This window comes from Sciurus carolinensis, chromosome 4, assembly GCF_902686445.1.
Source record: "Sciurus carolinensis chromosome 4, mSciCar1.2, whole genome shotgun sequence".
Classification (NCBI taxonomy): Eukaryota; Metazoa; Chordata; class Mammalia; order Rodentia; family Sciuridae; genus Sciurus; species Sciurus carolinensis.
Window position 1 is genome coordinate 88314008 of NC_062216.1, and position 21959 is coordinate 88335966.

At 35.2% G+C, this 21959-nt stretch overlaps 1 protein-coding gene across 12 annotated transcripts in view; it reads right to left on the minus strand.

Annotated features, from left to right (window-relative positions):
* Abcc9 (ATP binding cassette subfamily C member 9) overlaps positions 1 to 21959 on the minus strand; it is a 137471-nt gene that overhangs the window by 58431 nt on the left and 57081 nt on the right. For 10 of the 12 annotated variants that reach the window (XM_047549223.1, XM_047549224.1, XM_047549214.1 and 7 more), the window contains 5 exons: positions 21094 to 21199; positions 11583 to 11621; positions 9950 to 10051; positions 8138 to 8222; positions 6760 to 6840 (listed from right to left, as the gene is read on the minus strand). In XM_047549223.1, coding sequence (XP_047405179.1) covers positions 6760 to 6840; positions 8138 to 8222; positions 9950 to 10051; positions 11583 to 11621; positions 21094 to 21199 — 413 coding nt within the window. The remainder of the gene's footprint in view (positions 1 to 6759; positions 6841 to 8137; positions 8223 to 9949; positions 10052 to 11582; positions 11622 to 21093; positions 21200 to 21959) is intronic. The other 2 variants (XM_047549221.1, XM_047549222.1) reach the window with 1 other exon arrangement.

Sequence of the window (21959 nt, forward strand, 5' to 3'; positions counted from 1 at the left end):
ATACAAATAACAAAGGACAAATTATCTCCAAAGCAAATTGACTTTAGTCAGAAAAAGATATTAACTTAAAAATGGGGTTTTCATTTTCTCTTTTATCTTAAAAATCACTTAAAAAGTAAGTGAGGATGTTCTAAGTGGTTTGATATCTTAAAGAATGTTCAAGTTCAAAAATCAACATTATTCAGCAACCTACAACAGTAGACCAAAGCAAAGAATGTAAAGGTAATTGGAGTGGTAGAGTTTTAGATAATTAACATGGGCAAAGAAAATGCTAATTGTACCACAACTGGATTTACTTAAAGCGGTTGCTTTCATGACTAAATAACGTAATATACATTAAATTCTTTGTGCCAAGAGCATAAGAGACATTAGACAAATGTCAATTATTATTAGGTATAAAAATAACATGCTTAACACTGAATTAATGCCAACCATTTGGGGAAGAGAGTTTTCATGTGCTAAGTGATTAAGACATTTAAAAAATGGTTTAGGAAATTATAGTAACTTTATTAATGACATTACCTATGAATAACATTTTATTCCTATAATGTTATAGTATAATATGGTTTCATTTGTTGGGATATTTAAAAGAAGAAAACTAGAAACTGCTGAAGAAAACTAGAAATTTTTCTCAAAACAATCAATTGCAAAGCAAAATGCTCTGTAGGGATTATGGTGCAGAGATAAATAATCAACTGTCAGAAGCACCGGTAATGGCAGGGAATGAAGGAATGGCTGAAGGATGGCTGAAGGAACAGAGCAGTACAAAAGGATAGAGGTTTCTGGAAGAGTGATTGTAATCTTATCTTCATCACCTCACACCTATTTCTTTGTTGTTCCTTCATGTATGTAATCATATGCAAATTTCTACTTTGTCATGTGGTTGCAAGAAAGAAGAGGTTGGATTTTCTTTCTAATGCAAGTAGGTTACTTATTTCAATATTTATCAATTATAGACCTGGAAAAATTTTGAAACAATTTGGCACAAGTATATTCTCTATACAGATAGATACTATTGGCTCATCATGTGGACAATGACAAATAAAAGCAATTTCTAATGAGATGGAAATTGATATTTGGAAGTTAGAATAAATTTATGCAGGTGGTCATTATAGGTAGTGATGTAATTAGCCCAACAGTTTATCAACTCTCCACCAATATCTGCCTATATAAACAGACTCTATAAGCAATGTGGCTTTTTAAAAGTATTTAGGAGAAGCCTTATGAAAAGAAATAGGAGTAAAGTATTTAGACAGTTAAAGGGTGATTCAAAATCGACAATAGCCTTTTTTTTAAAAAAAATCAGTCTACTAAGGCTGAGGATATGACTTATTGGTAGAACATTTGCCTGACCTGTGTGAAGCCCTGGGTTTAATCCCCAGTACCACAAAAAAAAAAAAAAATCAATGTATTGGATATCATAGTTATGATGCTAGTTAAATGGGTGAAATAACTAATGCCCACAAAAGGCTTTCATAGAAATACATTTAGCAACAGAAACTGGACATAACTTTCCTATGTTCATATATAAATACACAACCAGTAAAACTCCATATCATGTACAACCACAAGAATGAGATCCTAATTAGAATAAGTTATACTCCATGCATGTATAATATGCCCAAATATACTCTACTGTCATGTATATCTAAAAATAACAAATTAAAAAATATATAAGTACATTTAGCAACAGATATATATACCTCTAATTATCCAGTTGATTTAATCCTTTTAAATCATGGAATATTCTGGATAATGTGAGAGTTGACAAAAATTGTCATTATACATTCATACACATACACACATACATACATATATATAATTTTACTTTCTTTGTATTTAAAAATGATAATGAAGCAAAATTGACTTAAGGATAGTTATCTTGATCTGAAATTTCTTTTACTGACATAAATCTTTCAGACCCTCTGTATACATCTGTTATCAATTATCTTCATAATGTTCCAAGAAGTAATATGTAGAGGAGATTGAACTGGCTTTCTACTGTCCAGTGCATTGCTTTTTAAATCATCACAAACATCAGCTCCTTGTCATTTAACTCCTCCTTATGACAAGAACAAAGTACTCTAATTTTCTAATTGTTAGATTTTAGGTAAGTGATATAAAATTCTACTGCCAATATATGGAATTTCTTTTAACACAGAAGTTGTGATGGAACTTTTAAAGTACTTAAAAATGAAAATTTAGGCATCAGTACAAAGTGATGCAGGATAAGACAATATTTACACAGCATTGGAAACAGTATCACTGTTTCAAGATCAAACAGTGTGCATTCATCTCCATCCACAACAATGCAGCAAGGATTTAGTTACTAAGATTTGTTTTACAGCAAATCACTGGTTTTAGGAAATCAGATAATCATGGGTAACTAGACTGCTTTTGAGACACCCTTTAGCTTCTCATTAAAAAAAAAAACTCTAAGAACCTTAGTGATACCGATCAAACTACTCAAAATAATTCTTTCTGAGAATTTCTCACATATAATAAAAATAAGACATGAATTAGAAATGAGTTTTTATAATTTAGTTTGGTTTTCATAAAATTCTGGCTTTAAATGTTATAAGGTAGCAAGGGGTAATGGAAAGTCCATTATCTCTAAATTAAGAGGCCCAAATTGTAGTTACAAACACCTTACACTGGGTAATGCTTCAAACTGTCACTTCATTAGTATAATGAATAAGAGATGTATTATGCAAATGAATAATAAAGAAGAAACTGGGGAGAAAGTACATCAGATTGCTACACAGATCCAATAAAATAATGTAGTAAAAGATTATAAATCATCTTAAGACTGTTGTTTTAGTATTACTTTTTTATAAATAATGTCATGGTGAATTAATATTGTGCTTTTTCCTATAATGCATCACAGTGAGAGTTTTCTGTCTTCTGAAAATCATTTAAACAGAAAGTGTGGTGATTCTACTGTCATGCATAACTAATTAGAACAAATGAATAAAAGTAAAAAAGAGCACAAGCTATGATCTGCATAGAGAAGGAAACAAGAGAGTGAAGAGTGAACCTGTAGAATGGGAGATCTTTGCCAGCTGCTCCTCTGATAAGGGATTAATATTTAAAATACTAAAAGAATTAAAAAACATCCAACAATAACAACAACAAAAAACAAATAACTCAACTGAACAGACACTTCTTGAATAAAGAAATACAAATGGCCAACAAATATATGAAAAAGCATTCAGCATCTTAGCCATCAGGGAAATGCAAATTGAAACTACATTCAGATTTCATCTCTCTCTAGTTAGCCCATCATCAACAATACAAATAATAATAAAGGCTGGTGAGGATGTGTGTGGGGGAAAAGGAGCACTCATACATTCTTGGTGGGACCACAAATTAATATAATCACTCTGGAAAGCAGTATGGAGATTCCCCAAAAGGCTAAGAATAGAACCACCATGTGACCTAGTTATTCCACACTTTGGTATTTATACGAAACAACTAAAATCAGCATACTATAGGGATGCAGTTACATCAATGTTTAAAGAAGTACAAGTCACGATAGTCAAGTTGTAGAACCAGCCCAGGAGTCCATCAACAGATAAATGAATTTAAAAATGTGGTATATGTACACAATGGAGCTTTACTCAGCCATAAAGAAAAAAATGAGATTATGTCATTTGCTGGTAAATGGATAGAACTGGAGAACATCATGCTAAGTGAAATAAGCTAGACTCATAAAATCAAGGGTTGAATGTTTTCTCTCATATGTGAAAACTAGACCTAAATAAGGAAAAACAAAAGTAGGGAGGTTCCCATGAAAACAGAAGGTAGATCAGTGGAGTAGAGGAAGGGGATTGAGAGGGCGGGTGGTGGGACAAGAAAAGGGAAGAACCATGGGAGGAATCTGACCAGACTTTTGTATGTACATGTATGAATGTACCACAGGGACTTTCACCTCCATGTATATCTATTTTAAAAACTTCAAAAGAAAGTACAATGAAATAGCCCCCCCTTCTGCCAGATTTGTATCCCTGTTTCACTATTACCATGTGGGTGACCTTGGATACATTTGTCCCCCAAAACCTAGTTATCATTACCAATAAAGAGCAGTAGCAACAATGACAACAAATAACAACCACAATGTTAAATCTAATAGGGTTATTGTGTGCATCCAGTAAGCTAATGTGTATCAAGTACCATACCCAGGTCATAGAAAGTCATTAGTAATAACAGGTATCATCTATATGCCATGGTTTCATTGTCGGACATCTTGGTATTGTAGTCTAATGTAACCTTTAATACAACGTAATAAAAACTCAGGATTGATGGATTGAGAATCATACCTCAAGGTTCAATTTGTATATTCATGCTTTGAGGAGATACTTTCTTTAAAGAAACCAAGAAAATTTGATAAGTGGCCAATTCCATTAATGTTCCATTCTTCATTTTAAGAGTATGCATTTTATTTTAATATACATATATACGAGCTTCATGAATATATTCTCCTCTCTTTTCAATTAACATATTTAAGCAAAATATTTTTATGGATATGGATATTTTTATGGATTTTTAATGGAACATATATTCATTGACATATAGAGCACATTTGCAGATGCCATAAAGTTTAAAAAATAACTAATATTCTTGATACATAATTCAGATGTTTTCATTTGGCTCTGATGATGTGTTAAGGCTAACACGATAAAGATTATTTAGAGCAAAATATAAAACCATTCGAATAATTACGTGTACAAGTAAGATCCTTAAAGACAGAGTAATGACTTTATTGCCTTCGTTTCCTCTAACCCAGCACGGAGGATGAAACCAGCGACATCACTGGTGGGTGGAAAGAGAAAGGAAGGAAGGGAGGAAGGGAGGAATAAACTTAATCTAGAAGAATGTAAATGAAGGCAAACTATGACAAGAACATTAAAATGCTGAGTCATGGCTGCATAAAAGTGTTACATTTGTTATTGCAAAAGCAGAAAGAGAATCAATGAATGGAAAATACACAGAAGCAGATTTAAATCATGTTATACTTTCCAATAATAAGAACTGTCTGTGTTGGGATAATGACCCCCATGGATGTCCAGGTCCTCATTCCTAAAATCTGGGACTACCTTACAGATGTGATTAAGAGGAAAGGCCTTGAGATAGGGAGATTATCAGATTGGCCCGAACTAACAATACGATTCCTTAGAGTAGAGAAATTTCCTGCATGGGGAGAGAGGGAGATTTGAGTAGTCACCAAGATGTAATCATGCTGATTTTGAAACTGGAGGAAGCAACTGTGAGACAAGGAATACAGGCAGTCTCTAGAAGCTACAAAAGCCAAGGAAATGAATTCTCCTCAAGAGCCTCCTGAAAGAACAGATTTGTTGACACTTGGTTGGACCGCTACACTACAGAATTGTAAGATGCTAGATTTGTGCTAGTTAAGTCAACAATTATAGTACTTTGTTTTAGCATTACTAGGAAATATATATACTGTCCAAAAAGGGAAAGGATGCCTTAAAGGTAAGCAATATATCTTCAGAGAGAATTATCAAGAAGCTGGTAGAGATGATTCTAAAAGGATCCTGCAATGAATGGTTGGGAATCCAAAATGAATTAACCTTCTGACATCTTCAAGTTCAATAATTTGACAACTGCAGCCAGGGTCATTAAATTTCAGGCAGTGGAATGAACTGGGGTATAAGATCATTCCTAGAGGACCTTTAGATTTCCAAGTCCTGTAATCCTCATATGGTACAGTCATTAATTGATCCCAAGTTTCAAGAACTCATTTTCAATCATGGGTTCAACCACCATACAAAGGATGTACAACTACATAGGTAGCTGCTCCATCCTGCTATGACTTTATTTATTTATTTATTTATTTAAACTTTTAGAGACCCGTGCTTTTAGAGGTTTACTCTGAAATGATGTCCCAATTCTTCTACTCTCTCAAATAATCCAAATTCAGTGAGAAACACCAAAGTGAACCTACATTTTGAAGAAGTTCTAAAGGTAAGATGGAATGAAGACTCTAAATGAGGTCTAAAAATCAGAATTATAAATGGTTAACAATTGCCCAGATGTACTTGCATACTCTGCTGATCTCGAACTTATATTTGCTACTTGTGAACTAAGTTATTTTGCCTACTGCCTCCTGGAGGAACAAGAATAGACCAAAACTATAATCAATATAATCATAAAGTTTTGTTAATCTGTGGATAGAACCAAACTATTAACCCAGGATAATCATGAGAATCACCCATGGAGCTTTTGAAGACAGATTATAGACTCTTCCTTTACTGCTTATGATTCAGGGTAGAGTTAAGATTTCCCATAATTTGAGGCAGCATCATAGATAATCTTACCTACAGCCTGAGTTGCACACCACTGGAATGCAGTACTGTGCTTCCTGACCTCCATGTCCACCAAGGGTGTATTTTCTGGTCCTTTTTCTTTGCCATCAAATATAATCGAGAAGATCTATGATCCTGCCCAGTGAATCCAACATCATCCACATTCCCTCATTAATAATCCTCCTGGTCAAGAAACTCAGATAGATCCCACTTACAGCACCACAGTCCTTGGACACCAAGCTGAATTCCCAAATCTCAACTGTCCACGTAGATCTTCCACTAATTTATCGTGAGAATTTGGTTCACCTGTATGCTCTATGAGTTCACAGTTAAACCATCTTCCCTTAAGTTACTGGACTTGTCTTTGCAAAGACTCTTCATTTGTCCAGAGGGAAAAATGAAATAGATATAAAAGGAAAGACCACATTCTTACCAAGAAGACAATGTTGGTGTTTTGATAGAGTGCTCGTGCCACACAGATTCTCTGCCTCTGCCCCCCACTCAGGTTGATGCCCTAGTGAAGAAACACCCATTTTTTCCATTAGAAAAAAAATACGTTGGCAAAAATTATCTTTAGAATACACATACTTCTAAATATTTTTAATTGTGGTTACATTAGAAAGAAGAAACAAAAACTGCTTACTGGTGAATGATTGAATTATTTTAAGATAGTTTTTGTCTATTATAATCCTTCTTTCACTCTTGACAGAGAGCCCTGCTGTACAGAAGCATTAATAACCAAAACACTCGTCAAGTACCAAAGACTACAAGCAATTCCAAATTTTTTTCTAGTTTCCTGAATTGTTTCTTTATTTAATACATACCTCTTAAATTTGATATTACAAGTTATGTTAAACAGTACTATATACCAATAGTCTTTCATAATTAAGAATTAATTATAAACATTTTAACAATTTGTATTCATTGAGCAGTTAGTATGCACCAGGATTGTATAAATGGCTTTACATTTCCTATTTCTTTTTTTCCTTATAGAAATCTCAACATACAGGTCTTGTTTTCACTTTCCACATGCTGAAACTAAGGCTCCAAGAAAAGTAAAGTCTTAAATACTACATTATACTGCAATAAAGAATTATACTCTTAAATACTACATTATACTGCAATAAAGAATAGTCTTTAAGAATATAGATGACAAAGTCACAGTAATCCTAGTGGCACTCCTAACTGCACTTGGGAAAGTTCCTTAACTCCTCTCAGCCTTGGTTTTCTCAGCTATAATGTGTAGAGAATGGTAACACCTATTACACAGATTTGTCATCAAAGTTGATAACGCACAGAAAGCCTTCACCCAGCCCTTGGTACCTCTGAGGGTTAAAAACTTCTAGCCAATAGTGTTGCAAAGATTGCAGGTATAAACATTTTTCAACTGGTTAAAATAGCATGACGTCAATGTAAAGTACATTTACAGGAAGAAAAAAAGAACACTTCAATAAGAATAAATAGATGTTGACAAGAGTGGAAGAAGCTGTCGGAAGCAATCTTAGTTTCCAAAGCAATTAAAGTAAACTCTAAGTAAGGAAAAACACATTTAGTCAAAGCAGGGATATGTTTGACTTTCCTTGAGAATTCTCCAGCAGTTAGCATGACATTGTTTGGTTACTCAATAAGTACTTGTGGGACAGTGGCAAAGGACTCCTGTCTTTACATTTTGGAACTTGTCAGTAGGACAACAAGCAATTCTTAAGCTCTCAAAGTTCATTATGCTCCACTAAGAAGCAAAAGACTTTTCTAGAATCAAAAGACTTTTCTAGAATTTTGTCCATTACTTAAACAAACTATACATAGCTCACCCTCTCTCCAATTTCAGTTTGGTCTCCAAATGGTAATAAATCAATATCCGGCTGAAGAGAACAGGCATCTGTGACAGCTTTATACCTTTGGAGGAAATGGTTTTGAATTTTTAATCACTTTTAATACAATGCCCATAAACTAACTCCCAGGTTCAATATCATGGAAGACAAAATAAAACATTTACTGAACAACCTAATATATACTAGCCTCTACACTCGGTTTGGTGGATTCAAAGATAAATAGGTATAGGTTCCCATTCTTCTCACCACCAAAACGATAGCAATGTGAGGTAATGTATATGTTAAATAGCTGGATTTAGTCATCCCACAATGTGTACGTATTTTGAGATATGTTGTACATGGCAAGCTCGTATGATTCTGCCAGTTTAAAAAATGTTCAAAGCTAGTATACAGAGCAGAAGACAGATACAAAAACTTAATAAAATGTGCCTCGTGAGGTGCTATTAGTGGAGTTGGGTCCTTAAACCTCCTAGAATATAAGAAAGATATGACTGAATGCTTTGAGAAGTTACACAGAGACAACGCTCAAACAGTAACCAGAAAGGTGAGCAGTAATTCTCCAGGAAGAAAATGCAGTAAAGGAAGGTCAAGGAATTTTATAAGGTAAAAAGGTTCTGGATGCACACGAGGGACAACAGGAGGCTCACTGTGGCTAGAGCTGAGGCTCTAAGTGGGCGTCCATGCATACATCATGGACACTGAAGGGAGGAGAAGCAGAAAGCCACCAGGATTGACAGCACTCAGGTGGACTGGGGCTGCCACAGGAAAGTGGATGAGTCATTAGTGTAGGAGAGCCCAGGAGTTGGAGATGCTGGGGAAACGCTGATGGTTTCGTTCTCTTAGTCCCTAGTCTTAAATATTCAGGTCCATTCTTAGTTATTCCATCTTTGATGTCTCATCATGTTTGTCCATTCTAGAATGTTTCTTTCTCAACCATTCATTCTTTTACATTTCTATTGTCACCCCTAAGTGCAGGTGCCACGTTTCATGCCTGGGTAATTATTTCCACTAACTCCTAAATATCTTCCAATTCAGAATAAATCTGTATCTGCATCTATCTATATGAATATCCAATCTGTTATGTTTTACTTCCAGATTACATCACATCACACTTACCTTGTTATCCCCCTACCTAAAGCTTGCAGAGTCTCCCCAGAATACACATAATCATATCCACTTAGTTTTTATGTCCTCCAGGACCAGATCTCAGCCTTCTAAATCCCCATCTGTCTGCCTTGTTCCCAGGCCCCAAAAGACCCATGCAGTTTGTTCTTCCACTGTCCGTTTTCTCCTTCTCTTCCCTCACTCCTGCCTCTCCCCTTGCTTCTCCTCCTTAACTCTCAGGATCCAGAGTAGGGTCTTCAGACCCACCCAGTGAAGGTGGCACAGGAAAGGGCCATATGTTTCAGAGAATATGGTTGAGAAATGGAATATTCTGGCTGCTCCGTCACTAGATCCTTAGTCCCACATCCTTATTCTCCACCATTAACTCTCCTTCTGCACCTTACTGAGATTTTCACTTTGTTATTTGCTCCCCACAACCCAAGCAAGTCCCCCTACCCAAAACACACATATAGCTTTGTTTACTCTTGATGTATTAATTATTCAGTGTACAGGATAGGTTGAAACTTCCAAGGAAACTTTTCTTAAAAGACCTGAATCAAAAGACCTTGGTGAGGATGGAAGTGGGGCAAGAAGTCACAGACATGAAGATTCTAGAAACCACGGATCAAACACATGGATTAGAAATGATTGTTCTTTTAGTTCTAAATTGTATGCATGTAAAATTACCTCTGTTTGTTGAAAGGACTTCCGAAGGTAATATTTTCTTCTACTGTAGCATTTAGTAACCAAGGCTTTTGAGCTGCATAAGCCACAGAATACCTGTTCCGACTGGAAAATGGAAAAAGAAAACAAAACACTGGATTTATGAAAGGATCCAGTACAACAATTTTAGCATAACTAAGAAAAAGAAAAATGAATAAAAACATCTCAGAATCAGAAATGGGAAATTTATGGGAAATTTAAGAGAAAATTTCAAAGACCACTAATCTAAGATATGGTTAAATAAGCCACCTAAATTAAAGGAATTATGATTTAACCCAAATGTCATCTAATGTGTTGACTGTGCTATGCTGATGAAGTGTTTGAAGGTATGGACTACTAATTGAAATTGTCATTTCTAAAATGATTGTAATTTTTAAATAATTAAAAGATTAATAAGAATTCACTCTCTCCAGAAGACACAGATATTTTGATTTACATTAAAAGTACTTTATAGAACTGTGAATTTTATCATAGACTTATAAAAAGGCATAAATTAATGCTATAATTTTAGTGTGTATTTGTTGCTTAATTACACTAATATTTTAAGATAATAGATAAATATGTAAATACTTCCAAAAGAAAGGATAATATATTGAAGAGCCCATTTCAACATTGAAATTATACTTTTTAAAACTACACATTTCAAAACATATTGAAATAGTTTATTTTTAAAAAATGTTAACTTCCTCCCCTCCTTTCCATTTTTTTGGCTTGCAAATTCTACCAGATGTCTATACATCAGACTTTAATTTGCAATAATTAGGAAAATACATGTGCACTAACGATAAAGAGGACGGTGAGACCTGGGTGGGGAAGGAAGCGGATCAGCTTACAAATCAGACTTCCAGGGTTAGTTCATGATCTGTAAGTACTGACGAAGGAATTAAGGTTAAGGACAGTAAGGTTAAGAGAGAGACACATTAGAAATGCTCAGTGATCATCCTGGATCATCTTAGGAGTTTAGAAGACATGATAATGCATGGTAAGCTAGATGTATTTCAGACGATCATATATGCAGTGAAACAGCGGTTCCCAAACTCTAACATGTCTGCCACCCATTCCCCTGGTCTTCAAGGTTTGTTTATGTTTTTGTTTTATTTTGTTGTTTCCTGGCTGGAGATTGAATCCAGGGTCTCAAACATGCTAAGCATGCACTTTACTACTGAGCTCAGTCCCAAGCCTCGTGGGTCTTTTTTTGTTTGTTTTTTAAGTAGATAGAGCACTTGCACAATGTCTCTACCTTTAGGCAGACCTCATCATTGCTTGACTTACAGTCAACATATGCATTAATTCTTACATTTTTGTTTTATGGACTCTCTAACCTAATTTAACATGGACGGTTTGAGTTTCAGCCAAAGTGGAGGTCATGTGACTCATTGAGATAAAAACAGGGCCACAAGGATCTGCTTTGTTTCATCAGTGAATTCTTTTAGCCGCCTGCAAAGGTTGGGAACCGCTGCTGCTGCAAATATGCTGGCATATTTTAAAAAAGAATTGAATGTCATCAGAATGAACAATGATGAGGAATAAGGGATTAAAGTAAAGACCGAGGAAGGAAGTTATTCTTATTAAACTCAGGTTAAAATAGAAATAATACCTTCTGGTTGCTTCAAAAGAAGGCTCAGATTCATTTACACTGCAAGTATGGCAAATAATGTTCATTAATTATGAAGTATAAATCCAGCATGAACATGTGTACATATCAGGCAAGGGATAAAATAGACATTGGAAATATTAAACAGCTGTATGTCTCCAGTTGTTTTTGAAATTAATTTTAAAGACAAACCAGATAAAAATACTCTTCTTTTATGTCTTCCTCAGCTAGGAAATAACTAATTAGTTTCCAAAAGAAAGATAACAATGTTATCCTTTATAAAAATTCTGGTGCATACAATGACCTGCTTTCTAGTTCCAACTCTACTTTAATTAGTTTTGGAAATTTGGGTAATCTCTCTAGAATAGTTTCCTAGTTTATAAGGATTCTACATTTCCAAAACGCCCCTACTTTTCAAATTTGAATTTAATCTATTTAAGTTTGTAACTAACTACCCTAATTATTGATTGATGTCATTTATGTAAAAAGTGAGGTCTAAATACATTTAGTTGGACATTTGAGGAAAAACATCTATTAGTCATATTGTCCTATGATTTTTGATAACTTTTATATTCTATTGAATTGTATCATTCTAAAGACCTGAATTTAATAACTACACATGTTTAAGCCTACAGAAGCTACAAAAATAGATCCTATTTTACTTTGGAATGTCTCATAAGTTTTATGTGGAGAAAATTTACCTAATGACATTATGTAGTGATATTTGTTTTAGAATTTTTAAGGATTATTTTCACTATTGCACACTGCTAATGACATTTTGGTATAGACGATGGAAGCAGGAAGAAACTATCTCAGACTAAACATTCCTATCAATAATGACTACACCCTTTCTTAAGTTATCCATAAAAAATTCAAGTAATGAAATGCTTAATTTCTTAGTGATGTTTTCTACAGAATATGCCTTAGAGACAAAGACATTTATATTTCATTTTTTTTAAGTGATAAAAGGCCAACAAGTGACCTCAATAGTTTTAGCTAATCTGAAGAAGAGAGAGAAGTAAGGAGGAAGAGCAGGTGTGTGGCAGAAATTAATGGGTTTGTTTGCATACTGGTCATCCAGGTAGAAACACTCATTTCGCATTTGAAAATGCTAGCCCATGCTGGAGACATGGATTTGGAAGTCACGAATTTATTTAATAATGACTGATTAAAGTTCAACTGTTTTCAATTACTAATTAAACTAATTAAAATATTTATTAATCCCCTCCTCGTATCAGGAATACTAGAGATACAGTAAAGTAGGAGGATCCATTCCTTCTTCCTTGCTATTTCACTTTTGGGGGGAAGTACGACAAGGAACAACAACTAAGATAGGTGGGGTGCAGGGCAGTACTGGAGCGCAGACACCCAAGCCACCTCTGACTTATCAGGGTAAACAGCAGGGCTAATGCCAGAGGGATAATTAAGAGTAAACTAGATGAATAGAGATACACAGTACTTAGACTAGAGAAAATACATGTTGGATGGCCATGAAGTATCCTGCTCAGACAAGGAATGGATATAAATTCAGCATGGATGAAATGTGTGCATAAGTACTCAGTCAAAAAAAGTACTGAATGAACTTAAAGAGTAAGTAAGTCAGATAATGAAGGGACTCCCAAACCATTTTACAGAGTAAAACTTCTCAGAGTAACAGTAAACCACTGAAAAGGTTTAATCAGGAGAGAGAAAGGTTCTGTTTAGAGACATTATCCCATTGCAGAACATAGCAAATGAATTGGAGGGAATGAGGCTGGAGGTGATGCAGAGACCACTGGAGGCTGTCAGGGTGATGAGGATAAGAAGGTGGTGCCCTTAATCAGGCAATGGAGGGAGGGAGACACATTGAGAGAGATTGCACCGTGATTGACTAGGGGCAGAGGCTAAAGGGGAACAAGGAGTCAAAGACAAAGAGCAAAGAGGAAGTATCTATGGTGGTGGGAGGAGGGGATAGCATTTAGCACATTCCCTGCCAAAGAGACAACCAAAGGACCATGGCCAGGAAGCAGAATTTCAAGCTCAAGACAGAGAGATCTGAGAGACAAATGAAAACTTCAGAGTGATTTTCTTTCATAATATATACCTTGGATACTGAAACTTTGGATTCTATTACTTATTAGTAAAAAGTTCATGTAATAGCTCTGGTTTCATAAGAGAATAAAACTGATCAGGAGCAGGAGAGTGAAAACTAAAGTCAGAGGAAGTGTGTGTACCAGGTATGTGCAGAGGTAGAAAAGAATGAATCGGAATCCTGAAAAATATCACTGCTCATCAAAATGGCTAATCAAGAGATATCTGGAGAAGAAACCAAGAGGAGTAGGCAAAGTGTTAAGAGGTAAACTGGACTGTGGATTTTATTGGAAACTAAGAAAGGGGACCCTTTGAGAAGAAAGGTATTGGTAATGATGTCAATGGCCAGCAGGTCAAGTAAGATAAGACGAAATAGGTTCCAATGAACTATATGCCAGAATGCCATCAATGGCTTCAATAAGAATAGTTTCATTGGAGTAGTAGGTGGAAACAGATTGCAGTGGACTAAGATGAAAATAGAATATGAGGAATTGGAGACAATGTTTATCTACCAAAGGAAAGGAATGGAGGGTAGCTGTAGTGAGCTGTGGGTCAAAATTAGACAGAGAGATGACAGATGGATAGATAGATGATAGATGAAGGATGGATGGATGGATGGATGGATGGATGGATGGATGGATAGAGAGAGAAAGAGAGAGAGAGAGAGAGAGAGAGAGAGAGAGAGAGAGAGAGAGAGAGGGAGAGAGACATAGATGCAAGAGTCTTCTTATCTACAAACAGAAATGGGGAAAAAGTCAGGGGCTGGACTATGGTTGAAGCAGATAAGGAAAGAAAGACAGCAAACTGTGACTTCAGGATCTCAAGAGTCATCAGGAGACCATATTACTAATCCATTTTAATGATTTCAGTCAGGTGCAGAGGGACCAGAAAAAGAAGTACATTCAAGTCCTGGGAAAATAAAAGAAGACATTGCCTAAGAAATAAATAACTGACTTGACACTAGAAGAAAGAGGGAGGTCACTAATCTGTGCAGGGCATTAGAAAGGGAGTATGTGTTGAAGGGATACCCGCAGTCCCACATCCCTGGAGCACATGTGGAATGGCAGGATAGGAGTTTTAAAAGTTAAACAGGTTCCAGATCAGGAAAGGCTCTGATGTAACATGCAAAGATCTTTGGAACATTTCCCATATTCTTTTGTCTGTCAGTCAATACAAAATTATAAGCTAGAGGGAAATAGTTAGAATTTCATGTCAGAAAGGTAAATCTGCCAACAGAGTGCAGAAAAATTAAGAAGCCAGTAGAGTGAGTAGTCCACATAAGTAGTATGTGCCTGAACTAGGGAAACAAAAACAGACACAGAAATGTAAGGATGGGGATCAGAAGATTGCAAGAATGGGGACAGTAATTGGCTAGATTTTGAGGCTGATGGAAAGGGGAGTCTAGATTGAAGCATTGAGCTCTGACTTGGCCACCCACCAACTGATTCTGGGGGATAAGACACACCTTGACCATGAAACAGGAGGAGAAGCAGGTTTTGGAGATATGAGGGATAGAATTTTAGTTTGTAGGTGTTGGATTTTCAGTTTATATGAGTCTTTTTTGAGAGCTATTGGGTCTTCAGAAGGAATGCTGTCTCAAAATGTATAGTGGATGTTATTAGTGCTAAGCAAGTATCTGAATCAAAGGCATAATTTAAGGGATAAATAAAGGAAGGACTTCCCATAGTCAGAACACTCAGGAGAACAGTCAGAAGGACAGAAGGAGAATTAGAACATTCCTCCATTTCTTCCATCTCCATTTTTATTGCAGCTCCTGACTTCCTGACCCATCAATTTTGGTTTACACTTAAAAATGCAAGGTCAAGTTGTCATTTATTTATTCACCTCCCCTAAGAAAGTCCTTGTTGGCCCCAGAGACTCCATTCAATTAGGTCACCCATTTTGTTTTTATAAAACTTTGTACTTCTTCTTCTTGGTATTTATTAAAAAAAATAATTATCAAATTTTTTTTTCTTATTTTCTCATGGTCTTCTCTGGTAAACAATAAATCCCCATGAAAGTAGAGGCCTGGCTACCCTTTTCCACTTATTTATCCTCTGACAATGAATATAATGATTTGCAAGTGATGGGTGTGCAATAAATATTTTTAGTAAGTGAATAAATGAAAAGTGTCATGCAAATCAAGAAACCAATTGGTTTCAAGGAGTCATGAGTGGTAAAGTGTCAAAAGCTATGGAGAAATTTAGTAGGTTCGAGAGCAAACAAGTGGGATCCAGTCATTGGTGAGAACTTCTGGTCCCGATGGCAATGCACAGAGTGAAAGAAAAGAAAGGAGGTGAGTGTGGTCGACTGTTCTTTTAAAGAGAGAAATGTTCCAGTTGTTTGAAGACAGGTAAAGCCATTTTTTAAGATGGAGGATTGTGGAGTGTGGAGAGCGAGAAATAAGGACATTTGTAAGAGAAAAGGGATAATTAAAGTAGTAAGTTCTTGAAAAAGGTAAAAGAGCACATAGGGAATCTTCATTTCTGAGAACTTTCCTCAAAGGTCCTATGTATATTTTCCTTTGAGTGTGAAAGTTAAATGTGCTATATACATCTACTACTTTTTAGAGGAAGAAAGAGATGGTGGATATATATATACATTTCTAAGTATTCATCTTCTAAGAGCAAATTAAAAATTATCCTATTCTCTCACATTTTCCATGAGTAATGTTACAGTCTTAACTTCTGGAATCACCTATTTCCACCCTCTCACATGATAATATGTTAATCAAAATCTATTGTGGAAGGTTATTTTTCCCTCTTCCAAAACAAAGAAATAGAGTCAGCTCTGAATTTCAACATTGGACCTTATTTGGTAACATGAAAATCAGTTGTTCCACGTCTAGACTCATCCTCCACCATTCAGTGTGGTAGTGAACAGCGCCAAAGGCAAAAAGAGACAGCAAAGATGCCAAATGGAAAATCTCCTTCTGGAAAATAAGATTTCACTTCTGAATGCCTCTCCATGTAGGATTTGTGTGTATTTTTCTCTAAAAGTTAAAGTTGGTTTACTAGTACCTTCCAAGTATTATGGTTGATACATTATGGAATGGGAAAGTGACTTTTGCAGGCTTACTTAAGTCAGGAACAGTTATTTGGAAGAAGGAAAGCTAGATGTTGACAAAAACATGCTGATCCAGGAAAGTTGACTCAATATAGTATTGAATTATTTATTCCTTCATGCCAGGCAAAGTCACATGAAGAAGACTGACTCTTTAATTCATCTGTCTTTAAATACGGAATCACTGTTACAAAGCTGATTACACAAGGGTGCTGAAAGACAGAACATCAGGACAGAAGGGACCTGAATAGAATGGCTGATGGCATGGATGAGAAGGAAAAGAAAGGAAAAGAAAACAAAGATAAACAACAGTTAGTTCTCACATGATTATCACAATTATCACATATTCTGGTTTCTCTCACTGGAAACCATCACATAAGGCATTTTAGTTCTATTTCCAAAAATATTAGAAATGATTGCATATCATGACACTCAGGGAAGACAACTTCATTCAGGCAGAACACTTGCTTTTCAACAAATAAAAGCATACCCAGATGTAAGGTTGATGGGCAAACTGGCATTTCAGCAATGTTAGAGAATATTTTATGTCCTTTCTCCTCTCTCTCCTCTTTGTTCTCTGTGTCTACAACAGGTCAGACTGGGTTGAGGTAACTATTCTCAAGGAAGCAGTGAACAGTGTCTTGGTGTACAGGTTCTACTCATGTAAATGGGTCCTGGATGAACAGCAGTGCCTTCTCTCCTGCCAATGTAAATATTTCTCACTGCAATAGGTCAGAGTACTTCGCTGGAGTTTGCTCATGCCATTCTATGAGGACACATTTGAAAATAAAACTTATGCAATCAGCGATACATGAAATGGTGAAAGAAGGCATATTTAGTTAATTGCTTCACTTCATTTTGTTTTAAACTTCAAAAAGCCAAATGGTTCGGTCTGCTGAAGTAAAAGACTTCTGAGCATTTACAAATCATCAGCCTGTCAATACTGGTAACTTCTAAATTAGTTGCATATTAACACTAATTAATATTTATATGCCCTTGCTTATTGAACTGGGCATATGGCTATTTTTTTTCTAGAATTAAAAGAGTAATCACAAATAACTCTAACAAGGTGAGTATCCTCTGAACATTTCTGATCTAAAAACCTGTCTTTATCAAGATATTAAGGATACTATAGAAGAAAATTAAATAATTCTTTTAATTAAAAAAAATAGAATTTGCATTAGCTTTTCTAGTCTCTTAGAGGCTCTTAGTTGTTCATGTGTCTCTGTGTTGGAGTCAAACCAAATATTTTTCAAAAATATTTTTTAAAAAACATAGACCTTTCTGCCCCAAAGAGACTTGTCCACTAAGGCAAATATTCATAAAGAGATGATTTTTAAAATTACAGAAATTTTAAAATACACAGAATTAACTTAATTCCTTTCTCACACCTTCAACTCCAAGATATATGCTTTCTGTTTACTCTGGTCTATTTCCACAACTTCCATGCTGCTTCATGCTACCTATAATCTCTCAACTGGACTAGTGAAATTAACTCCTAACCGGTTTCCCCACATCCTTGTTGTAGATTCATTCTCCACATAACAGTCACCATCATCTGTTCAAACTGCAAATGATATTTTCTCAAAATGTAGATCACTCCTCCACTTAAGTTTCTTCAATGGCTTCCCACCAAATTTACAATAAAATCTCCATTCCTTACCATACCTTCCTGCTTGCCTCCCTTTCCAAGCAGCCCTGGCTTGCATCTCCCTCAGCCCCTACTCCCCAGCCATTCTGGTCCCCTTTTGGACCTTCCAGCACACCACACTCATTCCTACCTAAGGGACATTGCTCTTGTAGCTCCTTCACTCCTAGTCTTGACTTGTTTGGCCCCACACAATCATCCATGCCTCAGCTAACATGTCAGCTCTGAAGTGTTCCCCAACCTTCTACCGTATTGTCTTCTTTTATATTTTTGAAAACATTTGTCACAGTCTAATATTATCTTTTTTTTCTTGTTCATTACTTGTATTGTATACAAGCCACATCCTAAATGGAAAGTCCACACGATATCATCATCTGACCCTTTGTACCTGGATGGGTAGCTGACACAAAGGAGGTACTAAAATGCTTCATTCAATGAATAGTTATTGAATGGAAAAGAAAAAATATTAAAAAACAAATCATCTATATTCCAGGCTAATATACTGAAAACAGAAGATGGTCCAAATTATGTGAAATCCACCAATTTCTCCAAATGTAGTTAAATATATTTCTGCATCAAACTAGATGCCGAAGATCTGAAAACTTCAGTCACACTGTTTTCATCCTACATATACCACATTCCTCCCTCCCTCCCATGTGCCCTCTAAACCCTCTAAAAGCATTTATTAAATAATCTGTGGTGATGTTTTCAATTTTTAAAATTAATTGACACATGAAATCTTGTTTTGAATGAATTTTGGGGAATATTGAGAACATTAAGTATTAAATAACTTTTTATTGACTTTTAAAAATTAATATATATGGGAGACCTACCTTTCATAGTCCTTTCCAAAAAGAGAAAATTCTTAGTCTTTATTGAGTACGCTTTTATTTCATCTTTCCTTCCTTGTTTCCTTCCATGAAGCTCGGAGGAATGTGTAGTGTGCATATTTTCAATTATGCAAAACTCCAGTTCATGTATTTCTCTTAACTTATCAGATTATTATTTAAACCTTATTTTCCTCCTTGACTTCCTTACCTTTATTTTTTAAGCTTTACTATACTGTCATTTTAAATAATAGAATATATAATCTTTAAGAAATGAGGTAGGAAATAAATGGCACATACACTTTAAAAAGCAAGAAAACAAATAACTAGATTGCATAAAATATTTTCCATATCCTCATGTCATTTTTAATTCATTAATTAAATAATAACATGCGGAGTCAATTTGGTCTAACTGGAGCTAGGGTCTGGAAATAAAAATAACACTAGATACCTGATTATGAGAACTTCCTAAAGCTATGAAAATATAACTTTAAGCATTTTCTGTCACACAATACAATTTAATCTGGTATGGTTTGTTTCTTCATCCAAGATGGGAGATGACAGTGGCAGAGGGAACACCACCCAGGGCCTGAATTTAGTGATGGACAGGAAACTGCCATGAAGAGGCAGCAATTATCTGCTGGCCATTCTGTAAATGGTTTCACTGCTACAGTCTTGTAGATTTATACAATAGGGATACAATGTACACTCAACGTTTCTTAGCCCCTTTAGTCAAAGTCACTGAAAATAAACTTTACAGTTCTATACTGATTCCAGGGCAAATTTTACATGCATGCACTTCCTTCTCTTCATTAGCCTTTAAAATGGTATCTGTTCTAAAAAGGCTCATGAATCACCTGTATTCCTTGAGAGATTCTGCTATATCTAAACAGCAGACTGAGTCACAATAGGACTCATGATAGTAGGTACAAAACGACTTTTAAGATATTTGTAGGTTAGGAGAAAGGTCTTCCAACTTCAGCAGAACTGACTTTTGGAGTAAGATAATTCCTTGCTGTGGGGACTTTCCCGTATATTGTAGGATGTTTGGCAGCATCTCTGGAGTCTACTAGCTAAACAACAGCAGCCCAGTTTCCCAGTTTAACAACCAAGTATGTTTCCAAATATTGCCAAATATTCCCTGGGGGCAAGTTACACCTGATATAGAACCAATAGCAAATAGTCTGATTTCTTAATAAGTTAGAACCAGTTTCTGCATATGGAAAGCCCATCAGTTGGGCCAAACTAAGTAAATATGATTCAGTTTTCATTACTCAATTCTACGTTATTATGGTTCTAAATAATTTTATAGTTCCATGATATACTTTGAAGACCCTAAACTAACCAGTTCAATATTTAGATGAAATGCCATACCTCAGTCTTTACATTTTCAGAGTTGCACAACATACCTGTCTGACCTATACATCTCTAACCAGATGCTTTTAGTGTCTACATTAAGTGTGAGGAGGAATTTCTGATTTATAGTCTCTTATGAAGAGTCTAAGAAACATCATTTAATATTTCTTCTCTATTGAACTACTAAGGTTTTGTGTTTAAACTTTATAAATAATGCAAGTTTCCCATAACTTATTTTATTATAAAATGAATTTCAAAGTTTTTTCTTTTAGTGCTACCCATTTATTTACCTTAAAAATGTTGTCTTTATAACCACAACCTTACTGTTATCTCTACAAAATACTAGTTTACATTATAAACCTCTATAATAAATTGTATTATAACTTTTTACTTGTGACATTTAAGGATTCCACTAAGTTTTTTAGAATCTGTGCTTATTTCCGAGGGGTTCTCACACTCATAATGTGGGAGTTTATTGCTCTAAGTCCTTCCCTTGAAAGGTTATCGCGTATATAACAGAACAACAAAAACCACTGCAAAGTACACATACTTGCTCCAGTGAACTTTCCCATCCAGCGTCTGCATCTCACCAAGGATGGCAAGGAGAAGAGAGGACTTCCCACATCCCACTTGACCCACAATCATGGTTAACTGACCTAGAAGAGCAAAACAAAGGATAACAAGAAGATGGGAAATAACTCTGGGAGAAATAAATTAAGACATGTTTAGAAATGATGGCCCCCAAGAGGAGAGACTATTTAATCTGGGAGACAAACATGACAGCAGAAATTAGTCAGACATCCACTGACATCATTAGCTATCATCATATGGTGTAAGAGACAAAAAAGACATTTCAAAACTGATTTGATAATTCATTAAAGAAATAAAAACTCAACTAACTGGGAAAAAATACATTTGTAAAAACACATTTATAAGGGCTAATCTATGACCTAATCTGGATTTCCAGCAATAAGTTCATCTAAATAGCTCCTTTCCTGATACATGTCTTTGTTGAAAAGGAAAGATAAATTAAAATATGTAGGTCTTAATTTATTATCTTCAAACCAAGATTGCTGAAATTTTTAAATACAGCAGTGAAATAATTTCCTAAATTATCTAGATTAGTTTTAAATTTATTATTCAATACACTCAGAGAAAAAGGAAGTTTTGAGTAAAATAGATAAATGAGATGAAAGTGATTTGGACTATTATTAAAGATACTCCCTAAAATTTTACTTGGTCCTGCATATGTTACAGAGAAATACTAACCTACTGACCATTAGACCATGTCAAATAAATATTTCTATTCAATTATTTAAAATAAGATTATTGGCTTTATTCTTAATTTTTTACTTTTTAATACCTTAGTATAAATGGTATTGTTTTCTTAATTTCCTTTATGGATAATTTGTTGTT